The following is an 18,366-nucleotide window of genomic DNA, read 5'->3' as shown; positions in this document are numbered from 1 at the left end:
CATCTTCATGTTGTTTGTGGTGTCAGTATAATGTTGGTGAAGTTATGTGGAATCCAGTCAACAAATGTACTGATGTCCTGAAGCTCAGGGTGCTGCTTAATGATTCATGTCTCAGAAGGTGGCGAGACGGAGAGATCTTATTCAGTGCTTACCTGGCTGTCTTCTGAGTGTAACGTAACAAGACAGAAACAAGATCCAAAGCACACCAACTTATCACCCTTTACCTCTCTATTTCTCTCTCCAATCTCCATTACATCACAACCACAACAAGAAGCTCCCAGTTGCATTATTTCTTCTGTGACGTGTCGGGTCTGGTTTCTGATCTGAGAGCCTTTATGTAGACCAGTCATCATCGGGAGGCTTGTGGGTTTCAATCTTGTAGTCCAGTCAGCTCCCTCACTGAATCAATACTTTGAGAATACATTTTTTGCTGTAATTTCAGTTTTGAATCTTTTTTGGGGTATGCCCGGTTCTATCCGAATTCAAACTCAGCCAGACTGACGTCTGTTAGCATCAGTTTTTTAGTCTTGTCACAGATTCTCTGTTAGGAGAAGTAAGTTTAGGATTTGACTGGAACATTTCAACACCTGCAAATATTCTGACATTGGGCAAAAAGTTCCCCTTTGAGCAGGACATTAACCTTAAATGTACAGCCAGAGTTACAACAGAGTTAGAATCAAATGGCTTGGATTAGTGTTTTGCAGCAGGTCTTATTTGAATGTTTTCCTCTGTTTATCTGTTTATGTCAAATCAGATCAGCTTCACTGTCCCTGATGAAGAAAAATATCCCACACCATAATGCTGACAACACCATGCATGTATATATTATTGTATAGCAACCAAAAAATCATTGTGGTATAAACTGACCAACTTCATCAAATTCATTATATTTCATAGCAAAGATGTGGCAAAAAGCAAACTGAACATTTTGTAGCTTTCTAAAAGCAATGATTTTCTTCCTGCTGCTCTTCCATAGAGTTTGTGACTAATGTTCGTTCTGTAAATAGATTTTCTCGACAGAGTTGTGAATTGCTGAAACTCCTCCAACATTACCACTGGCCTCTTCGCTGCTTATCTGCTCTCCATGCTCAGTCTGTCAGTTTGGAGGTTTCATAACCTGTTTTAAACTTCTCCACAACTTTATTTCTGACCTCTCTGGTGAGTTCGTTGATCTTCTTGGTGCTATTTCTTTCAGTAATAAAGGCCTTCACAAAACAGCTGGATATGTCACAATGACTCATTAGGTCACATGTGAAGGTATTTTATATTAGGTAAACTAGATTGATGAGGGCTAAAGAGGGTGGGTTTTTATTTATAAAAAGTTAGAAAAGAATGCATATTTTGCCACTTCTGAAGTGTGCATTCATTCATGTTTGTCTGTAAATATAATTTAACATTAAAATATATTGAATTTTGTTGATGGGATGCAAAAAAATGTGGAAAAACTCCAAGGAGAATAAAAACTTTTGCACCCTACACATCATCAATGTGTTTGATTGTATGACTCGGTAACTGTTTGAAAACCTTCTCCAGACATTTTTTTTTCTCTGATGACTTATAGGGGAAAAAAGAAACTACAGCTCCAGTCACTTAATGACCTCATTGGTGTCTGGGAAGCTTTGAGTCAATTGACTGTAATGGATGAGCAGTTGAGTGTTCAGCATAATAAATAATTCAGTCTCCACTCGAGGAAAGTTGTCAAGGTTACTTCTGCCATTGCCCCACCTCTCCTCCGCCCCGTCAATGCTGGTCCAATCTTAACAAGCTTTGTGCTACCCACTGGGCTCTGATTCAGCACGAGACCCAGCAAATCCAATTACACAGGAGTCAGAGAGGTTGATTTTCCCATTATAGATTCCATGCTGAGAATGAGAGCTGATGATAACACTCAAATCACTCCACTGCTGCTCCCTTATGCTTTTCTCCTTTGTATTTTGTATTTATTTCATTGTTTCCCTCATTTTATTCTTCCTTATCTTCCTGTCTAATACATTTCTTCTTGAAACTATTTTCTCTTCGCTTTTCTTTGGATGCATTGTCTTTTTATAGTGCAATAATTTAATATTTCAAGGTGTAACAAAGGTTGGGGCCCATCATCACTTTGGTCTCAAAGTGATGAGTCAGTTAGATTATTTTATAACTCACCTAATAATAGTTTAGTCTTACTAAAAAAAAAACCAAAAACCTAAAAAGTAATTGGATTGTTAAAATTTTGGTTTCATAAAAAACATAATTAAGTTTGACTTTTCACGCCATGCCTAGACAAGACATCTATCCATGTCTTCAAAATTAAGTTTGAAGTTGTAATGCCACATATCAACTAACAAAAAACTCCTTATGCAACTGCATTCTCTGCGAAAAATAGGAGTTTTGCACCACCTTCATCCTTCAAGACACTGGCACTGCCTCAAAGCAGAGCCTTTGGAGTTGACACAAGCTCCCAAAGGTCAATTCTGCTGACCTTCCTAAAGATCCAATAAAGGGATTCTGGACAGCAGGATTGAAAAGTGCAACAAAGTCATCTGTTGTGTGGGAGAGACAAAGAAGGAGATGAGACATGCAGAGGCATTTTTCATAAAGCAAACACTTTGGTGGTATATTAAAAAAAATCCTGTGGCTAAGTTTCATTTTAGCTCAGACAAAATAATTCCAGTTGCAACATGGTGGTGGTGGCATCATGCTTTGGGAGTGTTTTTCTTTTTCAGAAACAGGGAGGTTAGTCAGAGGTGATGGGAAGATAAATGGAGCAAACAGACAAACTGTTAGATACAGATAAGTGCTTGACACTGAGCTGGAGGTTTACCTTTTAACATGCATACAACCAAACAAGAAATAAATGAATAAAAATACTGGGAAACATTGTCAAAATTTGAAAGTTTATATTCATAGTCAGCCCAGGTTCACCAAACTTTAGCTGTTTTGCGAACAGGAATGAGCAAAAACATCTGTTTGTAGATGTGGAAAGTTGGTAGAAACAGACCCCCAAATATTGCATTAATAAAGTAGTTCTACAAGGTTTTGATCCAGGAAGGCTGAATACAAGCACATGTTGCACTATATATAAACAATGCTTGAATGATGCATGACTTTGTCTAATCTGGACTACCTCATAAAATCCATTGAGGTTTGTTGTCGTAATGTGAGAAAATGGGGAAAAAAGAACAGTATACAGTGCGAATGCTTTATCAGCACCACAGAATCTGTTACTTTGGTGACAAGTAGCAACATTAATAATAATGGCACAGCTTCTCTCTGATATAATCAACCACCTGTTTCCTGTCCAGTAATCACTCTCCTCAATACTTAAGCCTCTCTGTTTCTGTCATTTCCTGCTGAATTCAACTGTTTCTCTGCCTGTAGTCCATACCCTGATCTTTGTAGGTTGCATTTTCTTCCATGGCAAATTGAAAACAAGGAACGTATCAGACTAAGAGTGATTCAAAGCCTTCGCTCCTTGTGTTTAGCCATGCCTGGTCTGAAGAACTGCAGGAGGTTAAAGAGATGGATCTAGTATGTGCATGGAGTAATTTAAAACAGTGGAGTGTGGACAGCAGGTAAGGATCGACTCCTGGTTATGTCAATTCACAAGTCACCCAATGAGTTACATCTGACTCCAGTGAACAGCAGCTCTCAATGACTGACGTTACAGACCCCTGAGTTGGGCACTGACACTAAATGAATACAAAAGGAAGTGGAGAAATGAGTTAAATAGTCATCAGCTGAACACCACTGAGAAAACCCAAAACATATGAATTCACTGAAATACAAAATAAGATGAGTGAAAACTTACAACTGCTTACTTACAACTGAACTCAAAACCCTTAAATGATAATTAGAGGCTGTGTGTGAATTTGCATTACAGTCCAAGAGAAAATAGATGGTTTATATAAAGACAACAGACAGTGTGCTTATTTTTGGTGTACCTGAAATGAAGAGTATTTCAGGTTAAACTTGACAAGAAGCCAGGTGTTTTTATTATTAGTAATATTGCTTATTTCCTCTCTGAAGGTCTGTAAACTTCAAACTGTATCGAAAGATATCAGATTTCCTGATCTTTATAGAGTGGTTAGCATTCTGGGTGCACATGCTTCTCTTTGGCTAACTATGGCTGACAGCCTCCTCTTCTGTGTGACCATTGGGCCACTCTCGGTGACGGGCTCTACTGGGGGACACTGTGTCTTTGCCCTGAGGCGATTAGAGGGCTGACTGACCTCGTTCTCAGAGGAGCTGGTGTGTTTTCAGTAAACATTTGGTGAGGGATGAAAACACTGGCTGCAAACACGGGCCAGCCCTCAGCCGGTGATCCCATTGTTTCCGCATTACCACGACAGAGGCAAAAGAGATGAGAGCCACCACTCTGTCTATTCAGAGCTGCAGGGACTCCTCCTGCTCTGTAGAGGCTGCATTTATCACAGAGCCAGGTCACTCTTTCAGATGTTTCCACAGGTCATATTCATAATCATAAAGATGTCATTAAGTTAACAACTGATCTATTTTTACCAGCATCACAACTACAATGCATGGAGTAGGAGGACACATAATTTTATTAGCTCATTTGGGGGTGGCGGGAAATGACTTTGGCATAAGCCATATAACCTTCTATGGTTAACTTACGCAGTACAAATCTTACTCGTTTGTAATTATCACAAAATGCAGTTCAATGTCTATTTTCACACAGTTCCAGAAACTTTAAAGAACTAAAAACCAAAACACTAATGTCTATGAGAAGCAGTTTAAAGAAAAATCCTGTGGCTACGATAGAAAATGTTTCTGTCATAACAAAAGACAGAATCTTTCCATAATAATGGTCGGGTCTAGATTAACTTTACAACCCTGAACTTGATGGTAAGTGGTGCTGTCACAGGGAGAAAACTTAGGAAAAAAAGGCTATTGACATTATTGAAGACCTAGAAGCTCAAAATAAAAATGTTTCTTGTGTTCAATAAATTTGATTCATCAAAGCTTACCTGGTGAAATAAAATTTAAAAATAAGGGCATACAGATTTGCATGCATGCGTCCACCTTTTTCCCTGGCTCTCAAACGGCAGGTACTGTGGATGGAAAATATTTAACTGTGATAATATCCCATTTTCCACCTATAACGTAACATATTTGCTGTACAAACCAGATGAAAAATAAACAAATCTGTTGGCAAGAAAATGTAAAACAAAAATAACAGCAACAACTTGATTGCGTATTAATTTTCACATTTTGCCACTCAACCAAACTGTGTTTGAATTGGGTTTTATGTAAAAGATCAGCAAAAAGACGCATTTATTTGGAGTTTATAGCTTGCACTTTGCAACTTTGTCACTAGAGGCCACTAAATACTAAATACTGTTCCGATAAGTTCAAAATAATATTGTAAAACACCCATTAATATTTTTGCTCAAGATCGATAAGTCAACCAGAACAAACACGGAGAGGAGTACTCAAACCGTTCAGCTCTACCAGATTAGCTCACCTTTACAGATCCTGATCTGAATGAAAGGGTCAGCCAATAACCGCTGGAGATGGACGTCACATTGCTTGCCTTACACTAAATCTAAAGAGCATAATTAGTAAATTCACACTTAGGTGGAAATGTCATGTCTCTGTCTTTAAATAAACCTTAAAATAAATATACATTAAAAGAAACTATTTTCCACAGTCAAAACTGATATGCCCTTCATTATCAATCAACAAATCACTGTGGATGAGTTGAAGGCGCTCTGTAGAGACCACCACCAGCTGCTCCTTGCTCCTCTCTTAGGGGTCACACTGTCAACTAAAATTACACCAGTATCATCATCATCATCATCATCATCATCATCATCATCATCATCATCATCATCATCATCATCATCATCATCATCCATCCGGTTTTATTTTTCTCCACTAAATTGAGGAAGTAGCCTGTTCCAACGTCACAACCCCGCGGGCTCTAGGACCTACTGGAGAACTGGATCCCCTCTCTGAGGACGGTCTTGTTTTTGTCCGTTACCTTCATGCATGTAATCATTGATTGTGCCTATTGTGACAGGCCATCTGTAGGGTCCCTTGGGACTGATACTGCCGATAGTGCGGTCTATCCTTAATTTCCAGTCGCAGTTTAACCTCCAACTGGTTTCATATTTTCACCTGCATTACAAGTCCAACCCAGCTGCACCCTACGGCTGTTTTATAGGATTTTACAGATTTATTTATTTGTTCGCTATGTATTCTGATTTACTCTAAAGCAAATTTAAAAAACGTTGAAGCAAGATTTTATGCTTGATGTTGAACTGTACACCACAACAATTTAAAGAGACAATAAAAAAATTAAAAAATAATAATAATAATAATAATAATAATAATAATAATAATAATAATAATAATAATAATAATAATAATAATAATAATAATAATAATAATAAAGCTCTGTACTGTCACATTAACTTAGAAATCCTAACGGTGTGTTTTTGTTTGTTTGTTTGTTTGTTTTATAAATTACAATCGCCATAATAATAAAGAAAAAAAATGCAAATAAATAAATGTACTTTAATTTCGTAACTGTTACAAACTTTTCAAAACATGAGAAAATCCATGATATTTTTTTAAACACCCTGTTTTGTATTGCAGACTGATCGGAGCTTTTTGCCGCCTCCCGCTGCAGCAGCCCACCCTGCCCCTGCCCTCCCTTTACCCGCCTCCCGGGCTCCTTTTTCCCACTGCCGAGAGGAGCAGGACGCGGCCTCTGCGGCGGGAAGCAAATAATCTACAAGCACTCCCTCAAAGAAAGAAGAAGAAAAAAAAGTTCACACTCATATACACAGATGCCACCACAAGTTGCAGCAATTCCGAGCGGAGCGAAGTAACTCCAGGGAATAAACAGGAAAGGAGGAGCACTACGTATACTTAATGATTAGCCTTTTTTATTTTTATTTTTATGAGGATCTCTTTTTCTTGTCTGGGTCAACTATTTCAAAATAAAATCCAACTTACCTACAAAAACTCAGCAGGTTTAAGGACTACAGTGATGCTTTTTTTTTTTTTTTTTTTCCTACTGAGACGCACCTGTGCGCCACTGCTGACACAAAGGTAATGAGAAAAACGGGAAAACCTGTATGAATATGCACGAACTCCTCCAGTTAGTCTTCCATCTGAAAGGACCGAGCCTTTATTATGACTTACTGTCTGAAAACTAATGCAGAAGACGTGATTTTGACAGTTTGGAGCTGGGTGTTCAGTAGGAAGAGCGCACCAGTTCCCCGTAGGATATAAAAAAGTGAACATCAGACCTGATTTTCTAAACCTGCAGATAAAGTTCTGGATGCTGACAGACTGTGCAGTAACAGCTGTGAAACCCGGGGATCCTCCTGCCTCCGGGCAACAAGAGCGCTCTGCTCAGGCCTCTACTGCGCATGTCAGAGTGCTGGACAGCTCCAGAGAGGGAAATTTAAAAACGGCTTTTGGAGGAATCAGGTTCAACACAGTGGGATACAGTAGAGGGGCTCAGGACCAGCTCACACAAACTTCAATATAAACCAAAACAGGTAGGATTATTCAAGCGATGTTTCTAAGTTTCTAAGAATAGTGGAATGTTTAGATGAGGTTATTTTATTAACTTCGAATATTTTTAGAGTTAAACTTCATCTCCTTATTGCAAGACAAATGTTATGCAATGAAGAACGAAAAAAAATACACATTTTTAGTGCATGTTTAGAAAATGGCAGCCTTAAAGTCATATGTAAGTATAGGCAGTCTTTGTTTTGTGTGGAAATAAAGGGGAATTAGAAATCAGTTGAGATTTAACTGCAAAAACAAAAACCATTTATGCAAACAGAAATGTTGTGCAATTGAGCATTAAAAAGACTGCTTTTTTTTTTTTTTTACATTTTTTCATTGTAAAAATTTTTTCATTCCTATTTTTATTTTCTGTTGTCTTTTGGGCATTTTTATATATGCTGTGAAACATATTTTTAATGTTCATGCACTGATCACTGATCATCATTGCATTGGACAGTGCAATGATGAGTACATCTACATAGCTAGTTATTTTTTTATTTTTTTATGTAAACTATCAGTGTAAATAATTGTGTATATGTCATGTGCTACAGCAAAAGGCTACAACACATCCCAGGAAATGATAGAAGGTGGAATAACTTCCAGGATGTCAGGAATAATTGACAATGCTGGGCATCATCCGTCACCACAGGACTACAGGTAATATTGTTTCAAAATAGTAAAACATATTTCAATATGAAAATATGTAAGGGGATTTTATGAAACAAACTCTTTTGTGGTAGAAATGATTACAGTCCACAATGTTAAAACAAGTGTTAGATGGACAGCTCTTTTTGTGTTTGGAGGGGTTCCATGAAAAGAAGAGAAGCAAGAGGGGAAAAAAATCCAGAAGAATAAATGATTTTCACTCTGAATAGATCTGTCAGAAACCATCAGCTCTGTTTACACTCCTGCTGTCTGCGCACGGAGAGCCTGAGCCTCTGGGCTGCCGGGCTCAGGGGGAGATGGGGCGCTCTGGGTCACCAGTGTGCACAAGTGGTTCCCAATTAGAAAAGAAGGAGCAGGGGTGGGGGTGTGCTGTTGCAGTGAAGGAGGAGGGCCAATATTTAGAGTTGTTGAACTCAAGGGTAAGGTTAGGACGAGACATGGAAACACCAGCTAAATTTTTGGCATCAGTGACCAATTTCCATGCTCTGCTAGGGACAGACAGGGTGTGAGAACATCCCTAATTTGTAAATTGTTGAATGGTTTCTATTATTATATGTTCACCTGTTATAGTAAAAGATATTTTTGAATGCAAAGAATAGAAGATTGACTTGTAAATGTATAATAAGGCTTGGATTCATTAATTTTGTCACCTTTTTTTAAAAATAAAAAGCAAAAATAAATCACCTTTGAGAAAAAAACAGTGAAAAAAAACCCCACTATGGGAACAAAAAAGGGATCTTGGATGTGAGCTGGCAGCATCTTAGATGTCTGGTGGTGATTCCTGGCATCAATGATGTCACCTAAGACAGTCAACACATTAGACCTGACCTCAAACTACATTCACGCCCCCCGTCTCCCTGCCTGAGGCTCGTTGAGCTCGCCGTTAGTGTAGGGTGATGGTGGGGGGTTGGGAAACGGGGGGTCCCATGCGGATAGGGGCTGGAAAGGGACAGGGAAGCAGATGGCATCCTATTTGTCCCTCTTATGCGAGGGCTGTCATTCCAGCAGATTAATGCAAGGGGCCGAGTAAAGAAAAGAAATGACAGAGACAATCAAGGAAGGCTCCAGGGAAGACAATAGAGACACGTGCCACTGGGCAGATTTGTCGTTTGGGACACAATAGGTGATAATTTTTCAATAGATGGGGCCAACTGCTTCAGGCAACATGTGCCGCCATCCCATGTTTCAAATGATCTCATGTGTTGTTTACTTATGATTCAGCCAATGGGTGAGGCAAGACCGTGGTCACCTGACACAGGACTGTTTTTTTTCCTTCTTATTTGAAGATATGCTGGGTGTCTAGATGTAGAGGGGGTGGTGTACTGCTACACTGTCCACAGACCCACGAGGTAACCGAATTGTCCATGTTGTCATAGAGACTCAAACTGCAGAACATTGTGTGTTTGCTGCGAGAGCTGAAGAGGACTCAAGAGGATTCCTCTCCTTTCATTTCTTCTCTTCAAGCCTTTCCATTTAAAAAGACGTAACTGTAGGCTAACTGGTTAAGCAAAAATAAAAATCAATTTAGATGATAATTTATCCAAGAATTTGTAAAGTCATTCCTTTAAAAATAGTAAAAGTAGAAGCAAACAAGAAAAACCAAAAACTGATTGAATGTGCAGGTCAAAACAAATAAACAAGTCCACATGGTTAATAAAATCACAGAACTTTATTCGCTGAAGAAAAAAAAGCTGATTTAACTCCCTTATTGTTGATGAAGACTGTCACTTCTAAATAACCCTTGTGTTTAATCTTCTTATGCTTAATCCTGAATAGCTAAAACAGAGCTCTGCTCAGCAGCTTTCATCCCTGTCCCTCCTTGTTAAGACCCTTCAGATGGTTTTGTCTGTCAGAGATAAAAATGCTCCATCCGAGTGTTTACATTTAAACTCCCCTTCTGATCTAAGTGTGCCTGAGCTGACAGCCACGTTAACCCCACAAAGCTCGTTCCCATCCCCCTCTCTCCTCACTTGAAGGCTTCTGACCACGGACCCCTCCCAGCTGAGGGTGGAGGACCTCCCTGGAGACCTGCAGTCCCTGTCATGGCTCACCTCGGTGGACATGCCCAGGGTACAGCAGATGGCTGATAGCAGAGGCCACAGCAACGGGCCCTCCCAGGGCAGTCTGCTGGAGCAACAGACAGGTGAGGGGACAACATTTCAAAACTGCAGCAGCTCTCTGATTGGATAAATCACAGATTTATTCTCATGGATTAGAATTATGTCCTTGGCTCCAAAACACATAAAAACTTTATACCGTGACCTTTGAATCTTCATCATATAAAGAGTAAAAGCTAGTGTATAGTTCTATGTTCAAGTAAGAAATTATTTTGCCATAAAAATACCATAAGGTGGACATGGATTGGTATTCAGCCTTCTTTAATTTGACACCTCCAAATAAAATCTGCTGTAGTTGCCCTAATTAGTAGATAAAGTCCATTTATGTAAATTTTTATCTCAATAAAAATCCAACTATCTCTGACGTTCTTTAGAGAAGAGTGAATAAATATCATATTGAAGACCAAGGAACACAGCAGAGAGGCAAGGCAGAAAAGTTGCAGAGAAGTTAAAAGCACAGGAAGAGGGGAAACGTTATGCCGTCTTACAATATCTCATAAAGCATTTTTCACCGTCAGTCATTCACAAATGACTGTGGCACAACTGTGAGCCAATCAAGACACTGGCATTTACCTAAATACACAGGCAGGACAAGGAGAGCAGGAAGCACAGAAGCAGCAAACCCTGGAGAAGCTGCAGATATACACAGCTTAGGTGAGAGAATGTATCGTCTGCACTAGTATTGGTGATCTACTCCAGTGTTTCCCAACCCTGGTCCTCAAGCCACACTGTCCTACATGTTTTAGAGGTTTCCCTGCTTTAATGTGCCTGATTCAACTGATTGCAGTTCAACAAAAGCCTGTTAATCAGTCATCAATTGAAATCAGCTGCACTGAAGCAAGGAAATACCTAAAACATGCAGGGCAGTGTGCCTTGAGGACCAGGGTTGGGAAACACTGATCTACTCCATAAATCACATGCAAAATGGAAGAAAACTAAGCCTCCACATCACTGAAAAGACATTGTACCAACAGGAAAAGCTGTGGTAACAGTATCATGCTGTGGAAGGGACAAAATGGAGTTGCTTGGAGTTGATGGAAAGAATGACGAAGGTCAACAGCGGTCAGGCCTGGAGGAAAAGCAGTTTGTGACGGCAAAAGGCCTAAGGCTCCACTTTAGACATTCACCTACCAACAAAAAGACAAAAATATACAACCACAGCGACAGTAGAATACCTGAGTTAAAAGCTTTTTCACGTGTTAGGTTTCAATTATTTGAAAAACTGTGGCAAGACTTCAAAATACATGTTCAGAGTTGATCTCCACCCAGTACGAAGGAAGTGGAGCTATTAACAAAAGAGTTCAAGAGAACGAACAAAGATTTCTTAAACTATGAAGCCGATTGAAACATATCCTAACAAACCAGCTATTTTTGCGGCAAAACATGATTCAAAGTTCTGAGTCAGGAGCGCCGCACATAAATGCATGGTCACTTTTCATATTTTTATTTGTGAACAGTTTTGTGGATATAGTTTCATTTCACTCCCACTTCTGATTTATGTAGGTGTCTTCCACTACAAGAAATGAAAATAAAATAGACTGAAGTTGTAACTTGACAAAATATGAAATAATTCAACCGTAAGATCCGGCAAAGCTGGGTTTTGTATTTCTGGAATTACTCTGCATTGTAAAAGTTAATTATTTTTAATAGATTTACATTAAAATTAATACTTTTGCATAGTTTCCTTCCATGGACTATAACTTTCTTTTAATAATTTAAATTCCTGTATTTTTTTTATCAAAAGCCAGCTTCCAAAGTGCTCTTTTAGTTTTCATCTTTTTTGGACAATGCCTATCTTTTACGCACTTTCTGCCACATCCTTTTGGTGACATATTTAACTATACCACTGAAAACACAATCGTCTTTGTGACTGATTGACATGTACAAGTTGCTTTCAAGAAATAGCTCATCCTGCAAAAAAAAATCAGACTTTTACGCTAAACTAAATACCAATACATCTAGAGACTCAGAAATTACATAGAATCTTCTATTACAATGTTACAATTTTATGCAATATCATAATTCTGTTAGATTTACTGCTAATAAAAAAAGTTACTCTGAAAATGGTGAATATAAAATGGTAAAAGTAAAAGAGAAAACAATGTCCAGAGATAAACTTTGAAGTATTCAAAGAGAAAGGATCAAGAGTACTTTTAAGATTTTTATCTGTTTAAACAAAAGTTACTTTTTAACCTCTTGTTATTTTGTATTTATTGGCTCCATGATCAAGCTGGAACTTGGTGTTCTTTCAAGTTTGATTAAGTGTGTAAAATAGATTTGATGAGATACAAATACCCAACAATAAAGCAGCAACATTGGATTTTAAGGTCAGAGTTTTGCATTTCACAGGAGCTTTTTTTTTGCTCGTTTTTGTTTACTTATTCTGTCTATTATTATGCTTTAATAATAGAAAACTCAACATCGACAGAGCCACATTCCTCTTAAACTATACTTTCAAAATGTCTATAAGTGTGTTGGTTGTTGGAAGACTTTGTTTTGGCTGCGCGGCTGTTTCAGAAGTTTGAGAACAGCCTAATCCTCAAACTTCTGAAACAGAAGTTTTCAGAGTCTAACTACAAAGAGAACAAGCAGCTGGATGCAAAGACACACTTTTGGAGACAGTTTTCTGAATGTTTGTGTTCTGGTTCCGTGCAGCTCAACTGAACAGCATGACGATACCAGTGAGTCAGAGCTCCATGCTGCACCTTCAGAGTAACATGCAGCACAGTCCCCTGGGAATAAGTATTATCAACACCCAGAGTGGAAGTGTGAGTAATGACAGCCTGACAATATAAGTGTTATTAATTATGGTGCATAGCTGGATTAAAAATGTGCCTGCCTTTGATTCACAGATGTCTCCATTCTCCATGAATGGACTGCCTTCCCCAGGATATCAGTGTCCTACCTCAGTGTACCAGCCTGCATCCCAGCAGGTGTACTCTCTAACCCAAACCGGTCAACAGGTGACACTCTATGAATGCACAATTTTAACGATAAATAATAATGTTAGCAGAATAAGCATCACACACTTCAGTGTTTGTAAATATATTGCGTAATGAGGCCCATTGAAATTTTATGGATGCTCATAACAACCAAAGCAATCAGCAAATACAAATAATTAGATGACATCTACAAATGAGGCTATGTTTAATAAGTGAAGTGACACATAAAAGCAAAGTATCTAAAGCAGGGGTCTCAAACTTCATAGGGCCGCTTTCCTGCAGTTACTAGATGTGCCACAGGTACAAAACACTGGAATGAAATGGCTTAATTACCTCCTCCTTGTGTAGATCAGTTCTCCAGAGCCTTAATTATTCTATTCAGCTGTGGTGCAGCAGAGGCACATCTAAAAGTTGCAGGACAGCGGCCCTCGAGGACTGGAGTTTGAGACCCCTGATCTAAAGTGTGATAAGAAATGATCACGCCTTCTGACACCTTCTCTACATCTTCTATATGTAAAAGCTGGTCATATTCAGTGCTTGGGTGTGATTCTCTACTCATCCTGTCACACAAATCTTAAACGTTATGGGTTTCTCTTCTATGCACTGCAGTCTTTAGGTTGTTTATTTCCATGTTTAATTGTATTCATCCTCTCTCACCTGACTATATTGTTGAAGTATTTCAGAGATTTTTTTCCATATGTTTAGCCACAGTCTTCAAACATGCTAAACCGAACTTTTTGGAGTCTCGTGCAGTGAACTAGAGTTGAAGCCGCTGTGATTGAGTGCATTACTTATTGTTAAAAAGAAAACAAAAAACCCAAAAACGCTAAGTCAAAAAGATAAACTCTTATCACTTATCTGTTGGAGTCTGTCAGAAATCTTACAAGGATAACTTGGTTGAACTTAAATAATTTTCCTGCAGCTTCAGGGTTATGGTACCAGTAGACGGTAGTATTCAGACACTAATATGCCAGTAACCAATGGAATCAGTGTGTTTATGATGCCTTTTTAGAGACTATCAATTCAGACTAAACCAGCTGATACTGATGGGCATTCATAGGACGCGAGACTGCTTTCTGAACACCAGACAACTTCAGCCAGCTCTTGACTTTTTATGCTTTTTTTTGCATAAAAAAGTGTTATGTGCATCTTTATGTGTATCCCTCTGTTGTATATGCTTTAGGAACTAATTTGCTTTTTTTTAATGTATGAAAAACTTGGGTTGCTACTAAAATCCAGTCAGATTAGAAAGTCTACAGAGACAAATATTAATATTTTCAATAACTATTTCCCCATCACATGACAAAATGACAGTTTCTTTATACTTTCCTCTGTTTTAGTGCTCAGCTGGTGGACTTTATAGCAATGTTTCTTTCAACAACCAAAGTCTGTTCACCCAGCCTCGTCTGGCCCCACAAGAACAGGAGCTTCAGCCCAAGTCTTTCCCCAAGCCAATTTACTCCTACAGGTGGACACACACAAAAATAGTCTTTTCATTCGTCTGATCTGCTTTGAACAAAAATTCAACTCATGTTATTTTCTTCCAGCTGTCTGATCGCCATGGCTTTAAAGAACAGCAAAACTGGGAGCCTTCCAGTCAGTGAGATCTATAGCTTTATGAAGGAACACTTTCCATATTTCAAGGTTTGATTTTCTTCAAATTACAGATAATCTCAGAGTGAAAATAAGAAACTGTGATGCTCAAGTGATGAGTGTGGCTGATTGCATGATATGTTGGCTCTTAACAGACTGCACCTGATGGGTGGAAGAATTCAGTCCGACACAACTTGTCCTTAAATAAATGCTTTGAGAAGGTGGAGAACAAAACGAGCAGCTCTTCCCGTAAGGGCTGCCTGTGGGCACTGAACCCTGCCAAAATTGACAAGATGGAGGAAGAGATGCAGAAGTGGAAACGTAAGGATCTGCCGGCTATTCGCCGCAGCATGGCTAACCCAGGTCAGAAAAGTATTTTGGGGAAATTTTGAAGTTCAAATATGATGCTTTTGACTAAGTCTGACAGTGGATTCTGCTTTCCTACAGACGAACTGGACAAACTGATCACCGACCGCCCAGAAAACTGCAGACGGAAGCCTCTAGAGCCCGGAATGACCCGGCTAGCGGGCTGCGCAACTGGCCTCATCCCGACCCAGATGCAGCCTCAACCCATTGTCACCCTGTCTCTGCCGTGTTTGCCCATGCACCAGCACCACCAGCTTCAAGCTCAGCTCCATGCTCAGGCTCGCCTGGGCCCCATGTCCCCGGCCCCAGCCCAGACGCCCCCCCTGCACACGGTCCCTGACCTCTCCCACAGTCCGCTCACCCAGCAGCCCAGCAAACCTCCTGATGATTTCTACAGTGTGCAGAGCGACACGAACACAGAGGTAGACGCACTGGACCCGAGCATCATGGACTTTGCTTTTCAAGGTAAACAGACCTGCTGTATGGAAACGTTTCCCAAAACACTGCTGGCTTAATATCGTAACACAAATCATTGCATTAAAGTATCATTAAGTTGATTTGTTTCTGATTATTTAATCAAAACTGGAAATACGAAAAATATTATTTTGAGATTTAAAGTAACTAAAAACATAATTGAAATATTAAGAAATGATTTAAATTTGTATTTCCTACATGTAAAATGAATATGTGATTTTCAGAATACCGTATTGCATTAACACATAGTGTTATTAAATGAATCATATATTTAAAAAAAAAACATTAAAATAATCATAGGGACAATGTCCGGGAATATATTCAATGTTATATATTACAATCATACAATTATTAGAAATTTATTTAAGAGATTATTTGTGGAGATAGTGGTCCTTTAGGCCCTTGACAGTTTAAAAACAGTTTTCTTTTACATATTTATGCATCCACACAAGTGCTGCCTGGGTAAAATATTGACATATCTCAAATGAAATAGCTTTTTAAAACTGATTGTTTATATTGCCAAATTTAAGACATCCCTATAAAGGATGTTTATTTATTATGAAATAAACAGAGGAGACTATATCAGTTTAACACTTATTTCTTCTTTATAATTAAAAAAAAAACTTTTTTTAAAATTCAGAATCCTTTAAATTCATCATTGTAGTAATTTGATTACCTTTGCAAAAGATTGTGTTCCAGTCATCTGCCAATAAAGTTTGTTTTAATTTCAAATGATTTGAAATCAGTGATTAAAGAAGTATCTATGTAGGCGTTAAACAAATAAGTGTTGTTGATTAGCTCCACTGACACGTCGATGTTTTTTAGGTAACCTGTGGGAAGAAATGAAAGACGACAGCTTTAACTTGGATGCATTGGGCACCTTCAGTAACTCCCCTCTGCGATTATCAGACTGTGACTTGGGGTCAGTGAGCCTCCCTCCGGCCTCCAGTGGAGGGAGCGTGCCGCTGTCAGATGTGCAAGTAACGGGGCTGTACGCCTCCTACACCTCACAGGATCCCCTGACCTCCCAGTACATGGCCAGCCAACCCACCAGCAAACCCATCACCCTGCTTTAAAGAAGCCAAACCAATTCCTAAAAGAGTTTTAAGTGATTTTCTCTTTCTTTTGGACGCCAACTGAAGAAGTTTGATTTCTTTTGGAGAAGTGAACGTTCTGGGAACCTGGAGAGAAACATCTTATTCAACAAGAGAACAGCTTTTTAGGAACTAAACCCACATATAAATGGTGACCTGAAGATGAAATATGTCAGACCTACAATCTTTAGTTTTGCCAAGCAAATACTGAAAAACCTGTTTAAGAACAAAGACTGTGTGGAGAGCTGCAAGTAAATGAGCTTTTTACCTGTTCCTCTATCGTTCTCCTTTCTGTGATGTAGATCAAAAACGCTTGCCTGTTGTATTGTGCTAGATTTTATTGCTGTGATGTTTTATTTATATTTATAAAAGACAGCTGGAGAAAGTGAAGCCTATCAATCTTTTGCTGCACATATTTAATTGTTTGAACTTGGTGTTAGCCACATCATTCCAAAAGACCCAGTAAGCCGGCTTTTAGTCACCGCTCCTCCACACATCACTATTAACAAGCCTGGAGGGAAGACGTCTGCTTTGCTGTCTGACTTGATCATAATAAAAAAAATGGACAAAAATAAGCACATTTGTATTAAAACACATTTATGATATTGGACTGAAAAACATCCCCAGGTAAAAAAAAGCCAGAAGCAGGAAGAGCTCAAAAACATCAAAAAGTGATGAGAGGGCTGATTTTTGATTAGAGTAACACCAAGTCAGCTTGTGGATTTGAGGATCTAATCTGGCAATTAATGTTTACTACCAAGAAAACCTGATTTTATCAATAGAGATGCCACTCCAAAAATAAAATAAATGTTCAGGTGCCTACACAATAACACACCTTTGACATGTAATGGTGCATCTCAATAAATTTGATCATTGAAAAGTTTTTTTATTTGTGTTATTCAGTTTAAACAACCAAACTAAAATATTTTTTACATACAGTGGCATATTTTAAACATTTATTTCTGCTTCTTTTGATTATGGGAATTACAATTAAAAGTAATTCAGTTTCTCTGAAAATCATAATGTTAAATAAGTCCAACACAACAATTTAAATCAGAAATGTCTATCTGTTGAAATCTATGTTCTTCTACTGTGCAGAATGGTTGAGGCTCCTTTTAAATGACTTACTGCAACTTCCTAGTCAGCATTCTTCCTCATGATTGTGTGCAGCATAGGATGCCCTACATCCCATTTCATGTAATTACTGTATTTTCTTTCAGAATTTCAATATTTAAATAGCTGAACACTAATCATCAAAATGCAAGTAGTCTACATAATATATGTTGCACTTTTTGAAGGAAATTAGTGAAGGAAAAAAAAATCGGTCCAACTAGTTTACAGAAATGCACCTGAGCAGATAACTAAAACAGAGAACAAAAGCACAAACCAGTGTTAAAATGCTGAACTCGATAGATGCTCATTATTTAGCTCCTTCAGCATTTTGTACTTTTGCTTACTTGTCCAATAAATCAGGTACTTAAAGGAAAACATCTGTCATAGGAAATTTGTACCAACCGTGGAAGAGTTTCCATTCATCCTGAGGATGTTTTATAGACGGCATAAAATCTCTTGATGTAACATAATTTG

At 38.5% G+C, this 18,366-nt stretch overlaps 1 protein-coding gene across 2 annotated transcripts; it reads left to right on the top strand.

Annotated features, from left to right (window-relative positions):
- Nucleotides 1–6,734: 6,734 nt before the first annotated feature.
- foxn4 (forkhead box N4) lies at nt 6,735–17,550 on the top strand. Of its 2 annotated transcripts, XM_044112515.1 has the most exons (11): nt 6,735–7,059; nt 7,280–7,514; nt 8,079–8,184; nt 10,170–10,336; nt 12,966–13,078; nt 13,163–13,273; nt 14,593–14,720; nt 14,800–14,896; nt 15,001–15,208; nt 15,293–15,676; nt 16,511–17,550. In XM_044112515.1, exons 3-11 carry the CDS (start codon nt 8,105–8,107, stop codon nt 16,759–16,761), a joined length of 1,539 nt encoding a protein of 512 aa, XP_043968450.1. In that variant the 5' UTR covers nt 6,735–7,059; nt 7,280–7,514; nt 8,079–8,104; the 3' UTR covers nt 16,762–17,550. The 2 variants fall into 2 exon arrangements, with proteins under 2 accessions (XP_043968450.1, XP_043968449.1); XM_044112514.1 differs by having other exon boundaries at nt 6,735–7,514.
- The last annotated feature ends 816 nt before the right edge of the window (nt 17,551–18,366 follow it).

The sequence above is a fragment of the Gambusia affinis genome, linkage group LG03, assembly GCF_019740435.1.
Source record: "Gambusia affinis linkage group LG03, SWU_Gaff_1.0, whole genome shotgun sequence".
Taxonomy (NCBI): domain Eukaryota; kingdom Metazoa; phylum Chordata; class Actinopteri; order Cyprinodontiformes; family Poeciliidae; genus Gambusia; species Gambusia affinis.
Note: the sequence above shows the minus strand (reverse complement) of the source record. Positions and strands in the feature narration are given on the sequence as shown.